The sequence below is a fragment of the Bombyx mori genome, chromosome 20 (assembly GCF_030269925.1).
Source record: "Bombyx mori chromosome 20, ASM3026992v2".
In the NCBI taxonomy this organism is placed as follows: Eukaryota; Metazoa; Arthropoda; class Insecta; order Lepidoptera; family Bombycidae; genus Bombyx; species Bombyx mori.
The window spans coordinates 4,486,385-4,504,223 of NC_085126.1; the positions used below are offsets into that span (position 1 = coordinate 4,486,385).

Consider the following 17,839-nt stretch of genomic DNA (forward strand, 5'->3'; position numbering starts at 1 on the left):
CGATGCGACTGTGCCGGTGTTCGAATCCCGCAGGCAGATAACAATATTTCTGATAAAATATGTATCAACAAAAGTTCATGAATTACTTCCACTCTGGAGGAATAACATCGAATAATAAAAATCAGACCAGCAATAAATATTATTTGCGTAATTTCCGGTGGCAGGTTTTTTTTTACCTAAGCTGATGGTCTTGAGGGACCATATCAGCGTCACCGGGCGAGTTGGTGAGCTTACAGGGCTCAAACCTGACGTTGTTGCTAACACGAACCCTAGTAAGAGGCGTGCTTCGCAGAATCTACCACCGGATTGGAAACGCGACCCTCTGCGATCCGGCGAGAAACTCAGTGGGCTGTGTCTGTGAGTTAGTTTACTCGCCGAGCCCTACGTCGCAAGCGACGGGTTCGACGAGAACAATGACCGGATGGTGGCAGGGCGTCTTGTGCGTTCGCACGGGTCGGTATCAACCCCCTGCCTATTTTTGCCATGAAAGAATTTTTGGTAACGGTTTGAAAAAAAAACAACGATAAAGTATCATCTTGTGTAATACAAAACTGAGTAATTACTAGTGGTATGGTGTAATGTGAGCACAATCAGCCATACGTTACTATTGTGCGTATATATCTACCGTGAAGCGTTTAGATAAGCGTATGCTTGGGCTTCCCTAATCACTAAAGCCGGGGGGCCTTGGGTTCGTCGAGACGCGGTGGAAGATGGTTTAGCGGTAGACATCGAGTTGGTTCTGCCCCTGGCATTGCTGAAGTCCATTGGCAACGGTCACCACCCACCATCAGGTGGACCGTATGCTCATCTACCTACAAGAGTAATAAAAAAATAAAAAAAAGCTTAATTTCGAGACGTTCATCCCACGCCTCTAAAAAAACGATTAGTTTCGATATTGTCACGTGTAATATATTATTATCATGTAAAACATGACGTGAAACAGTCAAACATGAAGCATCGCTTTAATTCGTTCTGCGGCATCGCACGATTATTACGCACTAGCGGCCCGATCCGGCTCCGCTCGGGTCTTTAACAAAAATTTCAACGATATTTGACGTTGTTTTATTTTTTTAAATAAAAGAACGCTTATTGCGGCATAACCATAATAGTTAGACATATGTTGTTTACACCTTATTGAAGTTTTAGTAAAGATCCCAATTTTTTTATTTTTTCAAAAAAAATTATAGCCTTTGTCACTCGGGAATAGTGTAGCTTCCAAACAGTGAAAGAATTTTTCAAATCGGTTCAGTAGTTTCAGAGCGTATTCAATACAAACAAACAAACAAATCTTTCCTCTTTATAATATTAGTATAGATATCCATTCAAAGCAATCAAATCATCCTCTTCGAATACAGCACGTTGGTTAATAACAAAAATCAATATTGAAACCGCATTCGCGAGCTCGTATTTACGATTAATCGGTAACAAAATACCAATATTTCTCCGGGCGATCAGTTAAGTCGCACTGAATCCGCTGCGAGGATATAATATAATAACATCCGTGCTGCCAATTAGTTAGAGCCTCGATTTTCATTCGATGTTACTTATTTATTTAATTAGTCTCATTACTTAATGAAGGTGCTTTATTTACTATGTAATAACCGAAAAGTTCGGATATCCGTAATGTGTATGTATACTTACTAATGATTTAGTACAAAGAATACAAATTACGGTTTTAATTATCTGTATGCTTAGTTCGAGTTTTTTAACGTTCTCGATAGCGTAAAAGTTAACTCAAATTTGTACAGAGTTGGATCGTTTACCTACGACTGCCGCTAGGGGCGCTGTTCCAACAGCACAGAAATTTGAGTTAACTTTTACGCTATCGACAACGTTAAAAACTCGCACAAAGCACACTGTAAGATTTATTTACATATATGAGGCGGCCCATTCATATCGCAGAGCAGTCAAACGTTAGAGTTTGAAATCTGGCTGGAAAAGCCTCTATACAGTACAAGTGTATTAGCAATGTGCTTGGTCAGTGATTGGCACTCTCCCTGAACCACCGTACAAGCCCTCTCTTCCTAGTCAATCTTGAAATTTTCACCTGCCTTATCGGTGTTCATAGCTATGAGTTTCGTTAACAACCAGTTGCACAGTGAAACTTTCGATCCACAAACAGCATTTAAATCTAATCTTGGCGATAGCTGACGTTGCCAGAATAATTAAATTAGCCAAAGATAAATAAATAATGATATAATGATAAGGACTAATTGCAGAAACATTGACTTGACAAATATTGACACAACAGAGCAGATGACTTTGAAGTTAACTAGGTTTTTTAACACGTTGACTGCTACGTAGGTCATCGGTGCCCTACGTGGCGCCCAAAGTAATTATGTCGATTTGTCTCTTCGATCTTCTTACTTAGGCGCCGGAATATCTAGCAGTCTCTGGGAAACACGGATCCGAAGATACAATAACAAATAAAAGAAGGCAAAGTTAGGCAAAACTAGCTATAGCAGTGCTTCGCTCAATCTAGCATCGAATCGGAATCGCGACCCACGGAGAAGATCCGGCGAGAAACTCAGTGGGTTGGGTCTATGGCAATATCGAACACTAGTATGTATTAATTTAATAACAGCATGGCATACAATATTCTTTGAATGTAAAATTGATATATAAATATTGTTGTAACGAAAATCGATATTTCAAATCGCGCTCGATGGGCACAGGGCAATCATCTTTTGCCCATTTTCATATAGAGAGTGGGCGCTTTTTTTCCGTTTCTAAATTTGAAAACATAACACGGCATTTATTTATTCACTACGGCTTATTAACAAGGGTAGTGCATCGATTTAGCTAAATTCGCGTGATCTTTCTATAAGCGCAAATTAATTAAAATTAATATTAACGTTTTCCCAGTCATGTGTTAGCAGGTAAAATCGCTTCAGTGAACAATGTATAATATGAGGAAACGTTATTTATTTTCAATTTCCATAAGCACTTGGTTTTATTTTTTCACATTAAAATTATCATACGATAACTATTGACCTTCCAGTACAGTACAGTAGTATTTTGTATTCAATTATAACATTCTTTGCAATATATATAATTGATTTATATATAGTAGAATAATTATGTTACAGGACAAAATTAAAATTATATTGTTCAGAAAGTACCTATCCTTTTTTTTATTATATTTATTGAATACGTGTTAATTTTGTGAGAACATTACACCTAAACGTAAAACTGCTTCTTGATAAAATAGACAGAATGATGGAAATCACCTGCGCCTATAAAAGTGTATAGGTATATACCATCGATAGTAATACTAGCTTGGGTAAACTGCATTGCAATTTCTATCGATTTATAACCAAACAGACTTAAAAAAAGATTTATATCCATTGTTATTGCTGAAAAGCTATACTGTGAGCTTCTTTATTGCCATTGATATAAGAAAAGCTAGCGGCCAAGCTGATGGTAAATGGTTATAGGTGGCATAATTTGTCATCACCATACCGGGCCGAAATGAACTAACCTCGTTTGAAAGATATGCTCAGAGATGATACTTGGCAATATTTATCTCTGGAAACGCGATGTGATTTAATCAAGTGAATTTAGTAGTGAGGTATGATGGGTGGTGCAATTGAAGAAAAGATGACGGGATCATTGCAAAGCTCCACCACCCTGCTTATTTCTACCGAGAGACTTTTTTTTTATGATTGAAAGATTACTGGTGGCTTGGAGGCCTTTCCAGCTTCACCAGGACAGGTGGGCGAACAAAGGCTCAGCCAGGAGTGGTGGGATTTGCTAACAACTGCCCGAGCGCCTCGGAAGGAGACCTAACAACTCAAGAGCAATGCTTCGCGAATGAATCTACTACCGGATCGGAATCGCGACCCACTGAGAAGATCCGGCGAGAAACTCAGCGGGCTGATGCATGGGTTAGGTTGCACGTCGACCTCTTTTTCGAGTTCGACGAGTACGGTTACCGGGGTTCCTCAGCCTGCTCCTAGTGTTAGAGCTGCAGGTATCTAATGCAAGAGTTATTGGATCTGATGGACGAGAGACGTTTAGAGTTGAAGGGTTGGACACACAATTATACAATTGAGATTTCGACTTTATAGTCTCAAAATGGGTTTAAAATGGTTGCGGTAACCACTAAACTCAAGGTGAGCCGTGAAGTCTTTCACCCGTCAATACAATAAATAGTTATATAACCATACAATATAATAATATCTATCTGCATCCACAAACCTAATACTCAGGCGATCCAACACTTAAACTATCAATAAACAATTTCACGTACATACATTCAAGTGCAATAATAACTACGTCCGTTACGTAATCCATTTCTTAATTACATTACCATGTATTGCAATAACTCTAGAAGCATACGTATGTAGGTCACGAGAAAGAGAAAAAAAAGCATCGAATACAGTTTTTCGCGATTACGTTCAACGGTGGAGTTTTAAAATAGTTTATTTTCGCATTAATTTCGATCGATACACGGACAACATTACTTTTCCGAATCAGGTATTTCGGATATCACTTTTATCGACTATGTAGAGCCGTGGACATAAGTACGTAGGGATGTTATCAAATTACAATAGCAACATTTATTGAGGAATAAGATCGGGTCACAAAGAAATGTAGGGCATATTGTGAGTTCATAGTTAGACATGTTTTAGAGGCGACACAAATGTTACATAATACAATTGAGATTTCGAGACGATACCTTCAGTTAAATAACAGTAATCGCGTTTTGATGTCTATAGGCTCCGGTTATCACATAGCAACATACGAATGTGAACTTGTTTACCGATTTCTAGAAAAAAAAAAAGTATTTTTAACAATGATGGTAGCGCTTGCATTAAAAAAATACTAGTTTTAGAAGCAGCATTCCACAAACAACTTACCTTAGTTCTATCAAATTTGAAAATCGGTTAAAAAAAAAACTATATCTAAATAGCTATCGTAATTCATTCAAATACTTACAATACGCTAAAATTCTAGGATATCAATAAAAATATTAAAATACAGATCACTATATTCGTACGAGTGCTAAATGTTGATTCTTTAAAAAAGTGTATGTGTCCAATAATAGATACATATTAATGTATCTATTAATACATGAAGCAAAAACTTTGTATCCCTTTTTACGAAAATTGCGCGAACGAGGAGTATGAAATTTTCCACACTTATAGAGAATATAGCGAAGAAGTGCACAATGCTAATATTTTTTAAAAATAATGCATAAAAGATACATTAAATCGATAAAGAAAACATTACACACATGTATTTGACGCAGACACGCATGCATACTATTTATTGTCAAACTTTTGTTCTTGACGTCTGTGGTCAAATTGAGAATAGATTAAATATTGCTTGTCTTTATTAATATTTTTTTATAGTGCAGCCTTAGCGAAATTTGTGATTATAGAAGTATAAAATACAATCATAATAGTGTACAAACTTATTATACGATTCCAATTAATTATAATCGAATTTCAGCTACTGTGGGACCTCTAGTTTTACTTACTATATCGTTCTTTGACCAATGCAGTATCGTTATGATGTTTTCATTAAAGTTATTCTTTGTTATATTTATGACACGTGAAAATAATAACCCAGAGAGAGACGAGCATCGCTTCTTTGACATTCAAGACTCGACGAGTTCTTAAAATGTTAAAGCAAACGTAACGTAATATTCTCAGACTAGATCCCATTTCAAAACATATTACGCTGCATTTTAAAAGTCTAGTTTACTGGCTTTTGCCCGCGACTTGTTCCGCAAATAATGCTTTATTTTAGAACAAATTTGGTTAGCATAAAAACGTTATAGTGAGCCAACCTTAATATATAGAAATATACTGTCGCGGACTTTTTTTTTAGATCTTTTAAAGGGAAGAATTCTGTCATACATTATTTTAGCGAAACTTTAATCGTTTCTGCAGCGCACGCAGCGAAAGCTCTCAAAAGGTAAAAATAACCCCGATTTTGAAACATTATTTATTGGTGCTCCGCTTGTATTGGTCTTAGCGTGATGTTATATAGCCTATAGCCTTCCTCGATAAATGAGCTATCTAACGCTGAAAGAATTTTTCAAATCGGACCAGTAGCTCCTGAGATTAGCGCGTTCAAACAAACTCTTCAGCTTTATTATATTAGTATAAATAAATAAATAAATAAATAAATATTTACTAACAATCACGCCACGTTAACTGGTCCCGTGATAAGTTCGTAAAGAACTTGTGTTACAGGTACTAGATAACGGAAATAAATGTAAGATTTTTTATTATATACATACATATATTTAATATACATCCATAACCCTGGAAAAGACATTTATATTTACCATACAAATATCTTCCCTTGGCGGGATTCGAACCCGCGACCCCCTTGTGTAGTGACCATGTCACTTACCACTACACCAGACGGCCAATAAATAGAAGTATAGATAACTAAAGCTACTACTTTTACCATGTAATCTTGCGTTTAATCGACAAATAACGCATTAGTCGTCCGTGACCACGAAAAGTTTAAAGCAATTCGATGCATCGGAAAATATCAAATGAAAATTTTGAACCACATCCCAAGGTCACCCACCAGATGTAACGTATTTTCTGACAAACGAAATGTGGATGATTGAATAGCGTTAGTATATACTAAGACCGCATGCCTGACTGCTAGTTTGCTCAGAACAAACAAAAATCATGTATAAAAAAACATTATAATAATAGAAATTCCAATTACAATCAACAAGATACTATGGCAATTTAACAGTGAGCTTTAAATGCTTGTATCGAGATATTAAGCAACATTCATAGCTGGCCTTAGCTAATCACTTAGTTTATCACTGGTGGTAGGACCTCTTGTGAGTCCGCACGGGTAGGTACCACCACCCTGCCTATTTCCACCGTGAAGCAGTAATGCGTTTCGGTTCGAAGGGCGGGGCAGCCGTTGTAACTATACTGAGACCGTAGAACTTATATCTCGAGGTGGGTGGCGCATTTACGTTGTAGATGTCTACGGATTCCAGTAACCACTTAACACCAGGTGGGCTGTGAGCTCGTCCACCCAACTAAGCAATAAAAAAAAAAAGACGGCCAATTCCCAAGTTTTTTTTTTTATTGCTTAGATGTGTGGACGAGCTCACAGCGCACCTGATGTTAAGTGGTTACTGGAGCCCATAGACATCTACAACGTAAATGCGCCACACACCTTGAGATATAGTTCTAAGGTCTCAGTATAGTCACAACGGCTGCCCCACCCTTCAAACCGAAACGCATTACTGCTTCACGGCAGAAATAGGCGGGGCGGTGGTACCTACCCGTGCGGACTCATAAGAGATCCTACCACCAGTAATTACGCAAATTATAATTTTGCGGGTTTCATTTTTATTACACGATGTTATTCCTTCACCGTGGAAGTCAATCGTGAACATTTGTTGAGTACGTATTTCATTAGAAAAATTGGTACCCGCCTGCGGGATTCGAACACCGGTGCATCGCTTCAACACGAATGCATCGGACGTCTTATCCGTTAGGCCACGACGACTACAAAATGTATCGGGTAATCAAGGTACATAAAAACATTACTTATCTCACGTAAATTCTCCAAGCTGATTTTTACGTATGTATATTTTAGACAATATCGTATAAAAATAAGTCGTCAATATTCCCAGACATTTTCAGCCGGCCGTATTGCTCTGCAAGCTTTAAAGCCCTCAACATAATTACCTACTTAACTTCACGGAGATTCTGATGCTCCATTTTTATATGTATATGTTCGCCAGACAACTATTTTAAAACCCTTTTACAAAAAGACATGCCGATCCAAGGGGTCAATCATCCCCTCAAGACAATTTCAATGCCTCTGTGGGTAGGAGCCACAGATAACAGGGGTTGATCGGTGGTAGGAGCGCAAGGTCATTCACGCGCATGAGAGTGAGTGAGACATGTATTAGTATTTGGAGGGTTAATCCCATCGCGCACATAACTTTAAATTAGCATATTTTTTAAATTATTATAACTAACTAGCCGTACTCGCCCGCTTCGCTGGGCATTTAAAATTAACAATATTATTTATTGTTATATATTGTTAGGGAGTCTAACACTCATATAAATATTAGCCTATCCATTAAGTACATGTATTTTCTACATGGATACCAAGTTTCAAGTCAATCGGATGCATGGTTCAGTAGTTATAACGGAACATCCGTATAAACCACTGTAGATTTATATATCTATATATTAATATGTGAAGCAAAAACTTTGTATCCCTTTTTAAGAAAATTGCGTGGACGCAGGAGGATGAAATTTTCCACACTTATAGAGAATATAGAGAAGAAGTGCACAATGCTAATTTTTTTTTAAATAATGGATAAAAGGTACATTAAATCAATAAAGAAAACGTAACACACACTACATACCATGTATTTGACGCACACACGCATGCATACTATTTATTGTTAAACTTTTGTTCTTGACGTCTGTTGTCAAATTGAGAATAGATTATATATTGTTTGTCTTTGTTAATATTTTTTATAGTGTAGTCTTGGCGAAATTTGTGATTATAGAAGTATAAAATACAATCATAATAGTGTACAAACTTACAATTCCAATTAATTATAGTCGAGTTTCGACTACTGCCGGACCTCTAGTTAGTATAGATTGATACGAATATGCTGTAAGAGAGAGAGGGAGAAAGAAAGAGAGAGAAAGGGAGAAAGAAAGAGAGAGAAAGAGAGAGAAAGAGAAAGAGAGAGAGAGGGAGAGAATGAGAGAGGTCAATATATGCTAATACATGTCATACATGTATATACAAATGTTCATAAAGTGCACATATAGTTAGCCTCCTATAACACGGTAGATATGTTCCTAAAAATCCTCGTGTTGTCCGAAACCGTCTTATATGCCAGAAGCCAGTACAAGAAGGAGATTATTTTTTCTGAATGTTAAATCTCAACTATGCCTGTATGTTTTTTTCATACCTATTATACATAAAAAATAAGCAGTAAAATTTCGGTTAAAATGTGTGAGCATAGTGCAGTATATAACTTTCTAAGTAATTTTAAACAAAAATCTCGTTATCATGTTGTAGAAGTACCGTGTTATAAGAGGGTTTTAGGGAACTTTTCTTTCAGTTAGCGTGGAGCTGTATAAGCAACGCGTAAATGTATGAGGTTACCGTGTAAATAATTAAGTACTTTAATTCTGGGGAAAAAAATATAAACGAGAAACATAGCGACGTAATTTTGTATAATCTATATATATATAAAAATGAATTGCTGTTCGTTAGTCTCGCTAAAACTCGAGAACGGCTGGACCGATTTGGCTAATTTTGGTCTTGAATTAATTGTGGTCTTAGTCCAGAGAAGGTTTAAAAGGTAGGTAAATTAATGAAAATGTTCAAAATGAAATAAAAATAACAATTTTGTGTTTCTTTTGATGTGTCCCCCGTCGGACGGATTCCTTTTGTTTGTTTATTTTATACAAAAGTTTAAGTCTTTTATTTATCGATTGAGGCACTACGAAGTCTACCGGGTCAGCTACTAAGTAATAAAAGCCGTAGAGTATACGTGTTAATTTACACGGAGAGAAATTTTTTTCCAACACGAACAAGCTAGATTAAATGAAATAACATTCTTGTCTAGTGTAAACAAACATTTTTATCGTTCAATTGGAGCAAACGATTTTTGCACAGTTAAAAAGATATATAATTCGTGGAGAATAATCTCCCATAATCGTATTCGAGAAACCTTTGTTATGTACTCGTGAACAATCTTTAAGCCAAACAATATTCACAGTTGATTTTCAGTTTTCAATCGCATCCTTCGATGCGAAAAAAGTATGCAAAAGTTCGCTATAACAAAAAGCAGTGTAGTCATATCTATTTTTCAGGGTTATCGTATGTCCATACTATGAAGATCTATTACTAAACGTTTCTTGGTCTTGTGGAGTGCGTTCGACCAGTTTTATAATTGACTAGCGGCCCGCCCCGGCTTCGCTTGGGAAGTAGCGCACGCGATGTAAATAATTTTAGGTAATTTTTTTACACATTGGGTTACATTATTGAAAATATAATAAATATAGCCTATGTCACCCGGGGATAGCGTAGCTTTCCAACAGTGAAAGACTGTTTTAAATCAGTTCAATAGTTTCGGAGCCTATTCAATACAAACAAACAAACAAATCTTTCCTCTTTATAATATTATAGTATATAGTATAGATTTAAAAATTCAAAGTACAATTATTTTACTAAATGCCAAGTGTAACTCGCGTTAAATATGTAATTGAAAAATAATGTATTGCTAAGTAGCTATTGAAAAAGAGAGTGATCCGCCCAGGAATATCGGCAAAATGAGGTATCGAAACAAACCATAATTGAAAAATCTATCAGAGCGCTCGGGGATCACACAAAGAGGAAATTAATTTAAAAGCGTTGGACTAGCTGTATAGGACGGGGTCTCTTACGTACGATGCACGCAGCGTATAATTCTAGATAAAAGATATTATAGTCTAGACCAGACGTTTTGCACATGTTAGGAAAGATTCCCGTACCGATCAATTTGCGTATTTTTATTAAGCAGATTGGGTATGTCAAAGTGGTCAGTAAATTATTGCAGCCTTGGAAAAGAAAACAAAAACAGTTAATGCTTTTCAGATGAAACAATATGCCGTTGAGTAGCAAATTCTAAATTTATATAGATTAAAAACGAATTTACGTAAAAAAAATTATGGTACGTTTCAAATTTCATAATACTTACTTTAAGTCTTCTCACAAGCTCGTCGGGTCCGAGGTCATCGGTGATTGGGCGGCAGCCTTGCGGGTACACTATTTCCGCCATGCTGCCAATCTGTCAAGAAAATGAACATTTTCTAATTTAGACTTCCTTTTTTTTTGTTCCTACCTAAGTTGAGAGACTTGAGAGGATATTTCAGCGTAACCTTAACTAGTAGGTGAGCTCACGGGGCTCAAACCTGACGACGTTGCTAACACGAACCCTAGCAAGAGCCGTGCTTCGCAGAATCTACCACCGCATCGGAAACGCGACCCACTGAGAAGATCCGGCGAGAAACTCAGTGGGCTGTGTCTGAGGGTGTTAGACTTCCCTGTACTGAATTCAACAGTAAAAGAAAACCAATTTTTGGTCTCTTTAATCGGATAAATAGATTTGAACATACGGAACCTTTAAGTTTTGATGCCTGCTGATATATGTGCAGTAACTATAAATAGGCAAAGCAGCGAAATCGGCAGCGCTTTTTATTTTATCAAAATAAGACGTCTTTCGATATTCGTGATAAAACGTAAATGCAATATGACCCTTGACCCTTAATGTCTTTGCTTTATTTTTACCTAATAAAAAGTTGTGACATATTCTGTCACCGTGTTGGCGTATCAATGCAGATCGCGCCAGATAATCTTTTTCAGAATCGATTTTTCCCGGACAGCCGACTTAACCTAATAGGTGTATGGCTCTTTTAAAGAATAAAAAAAAAATTCCGGTAAAGCTTTGTCTGTGAGCAACTTTTTAAAACGTAATTTAAAAGTACTCTTTCATTCTACAATTTAAACTAGATATAGATTACTAAAACGACTGAGATTTCTAGACCACAATAAAGTGCATAAATTTCCTAATGGTTATTCTAAATAGTTTTATAGACAATACTTTTTTCTTGATATAGTGATAATCAAATGCCCTCCGACTTTTCTTCTAGTGCCTAAATAAATACTTTTTTTAAAATTTTGAATGAAATAAAACTAATAAGCTAGATCGTTTGGAATTAGGCCTTATCTTGTAAAACTCGGTGAGTTGCGAATTTCTTCCTATATGATATTCATTTGCTGTTTCTTCATATATATTATATTATATTTTAATACATATATGTTTTTTGGTACATAGCCTTTGTTATTATAAGTGTGAATTATAAGGTCTTAAGCTCCGAGCCCTCAATCCGATGATTTGCAAGCGAAGTAAATTGTCCCTTAGAAATAAGGTGACACTCTGCAAAACTTGTATACGTCCAGTCATGACCTATGCATGTGTACTGTTCGCTCACGCGGCCCGCACCAACTTGAAATCCCTCCAAATAATAGAATCCCGTTTTTGCAGGATAGCCGCCGGAGCCCCGTTCTACGTCAGAAATGTGGGCCTCCACGACGACCTGGCCCTAGAGTTCATCAGTAAATATCTACTAATAATTTTGTAATTTTGTAGTAAAAATTGTTTAGGCAGCGGCTTAGCTTTGCCCCTGGCATTGCTGAAGTCCATGGGCGACGGTAACCACTCACCATCAGGTGGGCCGTATGCTCGTCTGCCTACAAGGGCAATAAAAAAAAATCTACAATCGGCATCAGTGCGTCATTTCAAAAAAGCGGCACGACACGAGAACCCTCACATCGTGGCCGCCGGAAACTACATTCCCGATCCTGCAGAATTTGTCTATAATAAATAAAGACTTGTATGATTTATTATTTTTTCATTTTCTGAGTTTAGTTATATAATAATTAAATGCCTTAACTTTAACAACATATAAGTTTAGGGGCATCCGCTACAAGATGTCGATAGTTTCCATACAAAAAAAATTGTTGTCTTAAAGTATAGCAGTTTCAGGGCCCTGGTCAGATTTCAGCTTTGTAAGCTCACCTACTTGTTAGGATTACGATGAAATGGCCTCACAAGGCCATCAGCTTAGGTAGGGAAAAAAGAAAGCTCTGAACCGCATAACAAAAACGAATATACAATACAGAAATAATAGGATTTTACAGAAAATCCACTGTGAAGGGTCAGCATGGAGGCCGACGAGACGACAGCTGGTTCTGTAAAACTCGGTTATAGAGAAGAGAACGATCACGCAATGGATCACTGAAGCCACATTTCAAGAAGGTCATAAAAAACCTCGCAAACTTCTTAAAGGAAATGGGATGATACTTATAGCTCAGGCCTACCGATACGCAATAAAAGCACAGTTTAAGACAAAGATTTGCCGAAAATCGCAATTCGAATCTAGTGTCTTGAACAAATAATGAAAAAAAAAAAAAGTTGTATTGTCATTATTATCAGCAATGCCAGGAACACAACCAAACCAACGCTAACTGATATAGAATATTTATAGAAAAATTATTGTGAATTACTTTACATCCATGCAGCTATGATTATTACTTGCTCCAGGTGCAAAGACAAGTTTTATTACATTATATTATTATGTACCTAACATATTCAGCCCAATACGTTGGTCCAACCAGATCCGCACTGCTCTTGATTCCACGTTTCCCAACGCCCTCCACACCGCCAGAGACAAGAATAGATGGAGAAATATCGTACGTGCGAAACTGAGACAAAAGGGTGGTCACGACCCTCAGCAATGAGGAATACGACGCAAGGAGGAACATATTCTATTATTGCTAACAAATCACAAAATCAACAGACAGCATTTTGCAATTAAAATCAAACCAACAAAAATTATAATTGGTATATTTCTATTTAGTACCAGCATAACACCATGTGTGGTGGCTTTCTCAATTATAGCACATTGATACTGTTGAATATGTTTAAATTCAATTTATACTGTTAACTGCAGAGCTGATAACATAGTAAATAAAATTTTGATAAGCAAATTTATAAACAGTTTTGGAAAATTAAATAAATATATATTAATTACCACTGCTTTTGAAATGCTAGTAAATCTAAAATTTCTTAATAATTCACCACTATTAAATAATATCGACGCTTGAAAGGCAAACGTGACTAAGCGACAATAACTGCTTTGTACATAAATGATAGGCAATAACCATATTCGATGCGCAAAAAATATATATTTCTAGGTCTATTAAAATCATTTCAATCCTACAGCTACTAGCTAGATTCTGCTACAGCTAGATTCGTTAAAATAAATTTTGTTTTCAGGTGTGTCAACTTTAAATTAGTCTACTGTAAAGTTCACGCATTGTCGCTTAGTCACATTTGCCTTTCAAACGTCTGCCTTTCAAATGCTACTATTTTTTTTTTTTTTCAGTGAAACATTTTTCTAATATTCAGTGAAACATTATCAATCAATTAAAATAAAAACATTAAATTGTACAAATATTATGTTTTTATTTAGATATAAATATTACAAAACTCAATTCCATCATACTTTGAATACTGCAACATTTATGCTTTGTATTAACTCAGAGACACATAAAGAAGTAATGAGTGAAAGTTATTCTTTTCACAGTGGTACAATAGTAAAATCAATACTGTACAGATGACTGTTCACACCAATTACATTTATTTACTCTTTTTGCATGATGCCATCATAGCATTTTGTAAGTTTTATTGCACTTTTGCAATGGATCATATGCTGTACTGTTATTTCATACACAAATAAATAAAAAAAATAGTAACATAGTAATAACACTTATTTATGCACATCTTGTGTACTGAGTAACCTTTAAGTTTAAAAAATGATAAAGAATAGTGTAACAAATTAAATATAAGAATCTATGTTTAGAATTTATATACTTAAAGTTAATTTGAACAGGTGTTGATATTGAATAGAAATAAATTTGCATAATGCATGTGTGTAATCTGTTTTAGGCAAGTAGACACCAATAACAAAACAGATCAAAAATGAATTACTTATAATGGATATTTATGAAATTAAAACAATTACACAATCACTGTTTTGGGAAACATTAAAGGATTTATAAAATGACTAAATAGCATTTATCATATGAGGCAAATTGTTGTGCTGCTGCATACTTTTTTAATTATTTACCTAGATAGGTCATAGAACTCAGAGCTCACACTGGAGTTAAATAGTTCGAAGAGCCCATAGACATTAACAAGCTGAACCATTAGTATTAGTCAATGATCTATGAATAGCTGATTGATTATTTTCTTATAGCACAAAATGACAATGTCATACACATAGGAATGTGTACACATGTTTAGTAAAGTTTAATATAATTAAAGTTGTTTTTTTTTTGGTACCTATTTGCTGATAGCCTTAGGGGCTATTCCAGCTTTTCACAGATGGCTATGCGAGCTCAAGGGCTCAACCTGAGAGAATTTGCTAACACTAGCTCTAGCAAGAGAAGTGCTTCGGAGAATCTACCACCAGATCGCAACCCACTGAGAAGATCCGGAGAGAAACTCAGTGGGCAGAGAGTTATGTAATTCTCTATTTTAATGTATATGTGTGGAAATTAATTTTAAACTTTTTGCTTTGAATGTTTGTTATAACCTCTCTTCATTTTACTTGACATTGAGGGGTGAAAGACTATTTGGTTTAAGCGAAGTTTTTGCAACTTTACTGGAGAGCCGTTTAAAATTTGGAAAAAATATCATTACAAAAAAAACTTCTTCAGCTATTTCAATGGAGTAAGCTTTATTGATGTTTAATTAATAACATCAAACTGTTGATGATAATACTGAATAAAACGCACCATTACGTACAAAGATAAATGTCGCATATTAATTGAAATGTCACTTAAACCAAACAGCCTTTCATCCCTCAATATAATCTACAGGTACCAAAACCCTACCAATTTCTACCCAGCAGCCACACATTCTTGTATAAAGACTGGAACACATTATATGAATGAGAGTTCGACCTCATGTCTCAAGATGAGTAGTGGTATTTACATTGTATGTCTATGGATTCTATTATCCACTTGACACCACTCACTTGAGACTTGGGCTCCAATCAGGCTCATCGTCATTTTCTGGGTACGGCTGAGTGTGAAAAAGATTAAACTGTAGCATCATACTCCGATGCGGACAAAAATTAAAATTAAGTTTTCCAGACAAACAAGCTTGAGATACTTTTGTCAACAATATTTGTTACTATTGTTTTTAGTATTTTTTATGGGATAAATGATGAGCTTGCGGACAGGTCTCTTTTTATTGAGCGGCTACTAGAGCCCATCAGACGGTCCAGACATCACATACATTGTTTAGTACAAGTACAAAAAAAAAAAATATCGTTTAGGCCCTGACAACTTGAAAATATAATGTAAATATCACAAAACAATAATTCTAATATTTTAAAGTAAATTTTCTTATTAGCAGGAGATTTCTGTAGCCTTGTGTTTTTAAAAATTAAGATGACAAGGTTTTTCATTTAGAAATCTTACAAAACCTATGAACCATATTCCAGAAAACCTATAACCATATCATTCCAGGTGAAGATGAGCTTAGAATAGTTATTATTTTCCTTCAAAAAGGACCGCCATTACAAAAGAAAACGTATTATTTTCTTTTTTTATTTAATTTATTATTCAATTTGTTTGTGAAAAAGGTCTAAATTTTTGTAAAGTTCTCAATTTCATCTTTTTAAATTAGTTTTTGAATGATTATCTCTCTAGAGATATGTAGAAATAAATTATAGCCAAAAAGGAAGTTAGCTATATGAATTGATAATTGCAATCTCAACAAACTTTTGTATAATATTGCCAAAGCTTGCACATTGTACAGAAAAATCATTAGCAGCATTCTTTAAAAATATCACTATTCAAATATTCTATTTTATTCATTCTTATTTATTCTTACAAGTTCATCAATAAATAGGAATTTAATTTTTACAGTTTTAGAATCATTGATATTAAAAATTTTATTAATTGAACTGGATACAGTGTATGCAGTGGGTAATACAATTAACCATTTCTTGTCACTATAGTATTCATTATTAAACATAAAAAAAAAACATGAAAATGTTTGTTTGAAAGTGAATTTTATATTGGTTATATTGTGGTAGATGTATTTTCTTCTAAACAAAATTATTGAATGTATTGATGAAAATTTGCTACATTTGCATCAAAATTGCAAAGTTAATCAAATTCATAACTTTTTTCTTGTTTAAATCCTTGATTTTGTTTACAAGTTAATGATAAACTTAGTGAATCAAGCCACAGGTCTATGAATGCCCCAATAGAGTTCTTATCAAACATCTTTATTGATTTTGATTTATCCACGACGAAAAACATTGCAAACGAAATCTAAATATTTAGGTTCGACTGATTTTCTAAAACAAACATAACGTTTGACGTTCTCGAGGAGGAAAAAACCGTCTTGATATGAAACACGGAGGTTTTGCTTTGGTATCATACTCGTGCTTCACTTTTCGCTTGCAAAAGGATTAGGTACGAACGAATTAAAGCAGTTTTCACACCCAAATAACATAACTGCATATTTATAGGTTAAAATATAATATTCATAACAAAATAAACAAAATTCATACAATCTATTTGAGGATTACCGTTTTGTAACAGAAACTAAAACATACAATTACCATTATTCCTGAAATACTCACAACAAGTCATAGACGTGGGCCTGCGTTCACGTCCCGATGTTTACTATAACACACCTTACACAATCTCCGAAAAATAAATCACTAAAATAACATAATCGTGTTATTAAAACGTCACTGGAGTAAAAATCATTAGGAAATTCGAATGTCCTATTGATCTAAATACATAGAAATTTCTCTTGTAATATTTTTTCAATCTGTGTGGACGCCAAACTGCGGGAAAAACTACAGTGAAGTTAGCTATCGATAGTGCCGCATTTCAAGGTCATCTTAAATTTATGGTACGTGTACGTGTCTATGCTTAAATGCAAAGATATTTTTTAAAGATTGTATGATCTGGTATTAAGGCCTTTAAGGTAAGTCTTTTGTTTTCTTCGTCCATTTTATTTTATATAATTATATCATTGACATTGAATAAATTTTTTTTAAGAAAAACTAATAATTACTAATAGATGCTACTACTGGTTGCACATATTTGAATTAGACATTTGTATCATATTTTTTTATGTCTGCTGCAGAAGTTGTAGCCATTAAAATCGTAAATGTCATTGGTTCAGTGAGCTTATAATATCTCCGTCCTTTAGTAATATCTACAATCC

General features: G+C 35.0%; 2 protein-coding genes across 4 annotated transcripts in view; one reads left to right on the forward strand and one right to left on the reverse strand.

Annotated features, from left to right (window-relative positions):
• The window catches only part of LOC101739387 (sister chromatid cohesion protein PDS5 homolog B-B), a 51,024-nt gene extending 33,639 nt beyond the window's left edge, over positions 1–17,385 (reverse strand). For both annotated transcript variants that reach the window (XM_004922522.5, XM_012695353.4), the window contains exons 1-2: positions 17,244–17,385; positions 10,715–10,804 (exon numbers count right to left, since the gene is read on the reverse strand). In XM_004922522.5, the coding sequence (XP_004922579.1) occupies positions 10,715–10,795 (81 nt within the window). In that variant the 5' untranslated portion in view covers positions 10,796–10,804; positions 17,244–17,385. The remainder of the gene's footprint in view (positions 1–10,714; positions 10,805–17,243) is intronic.
• The window catches only part of LOC101739528 (NADH dehydrogenase [ubiquinone] 1 beta subcomplex subunit 9), a 30,654-nt gene continuing 30,056 nt past the window's right edge, over positions 17,242–17,839 (forward strand). The window contains exon 1 of one of the 2 annotated variants that reach the window (XM_062674318.1): positions 17,242–17,521. The gene's annotated coding sequence lies outside the window, so the exon portion shown is untranslated. Of the gene's footprint in view, positions 17,597–17,839 lie in introns of both variants that reach the window. The other variant, XM_062674316.1, reaches the window with a different exon arrangement.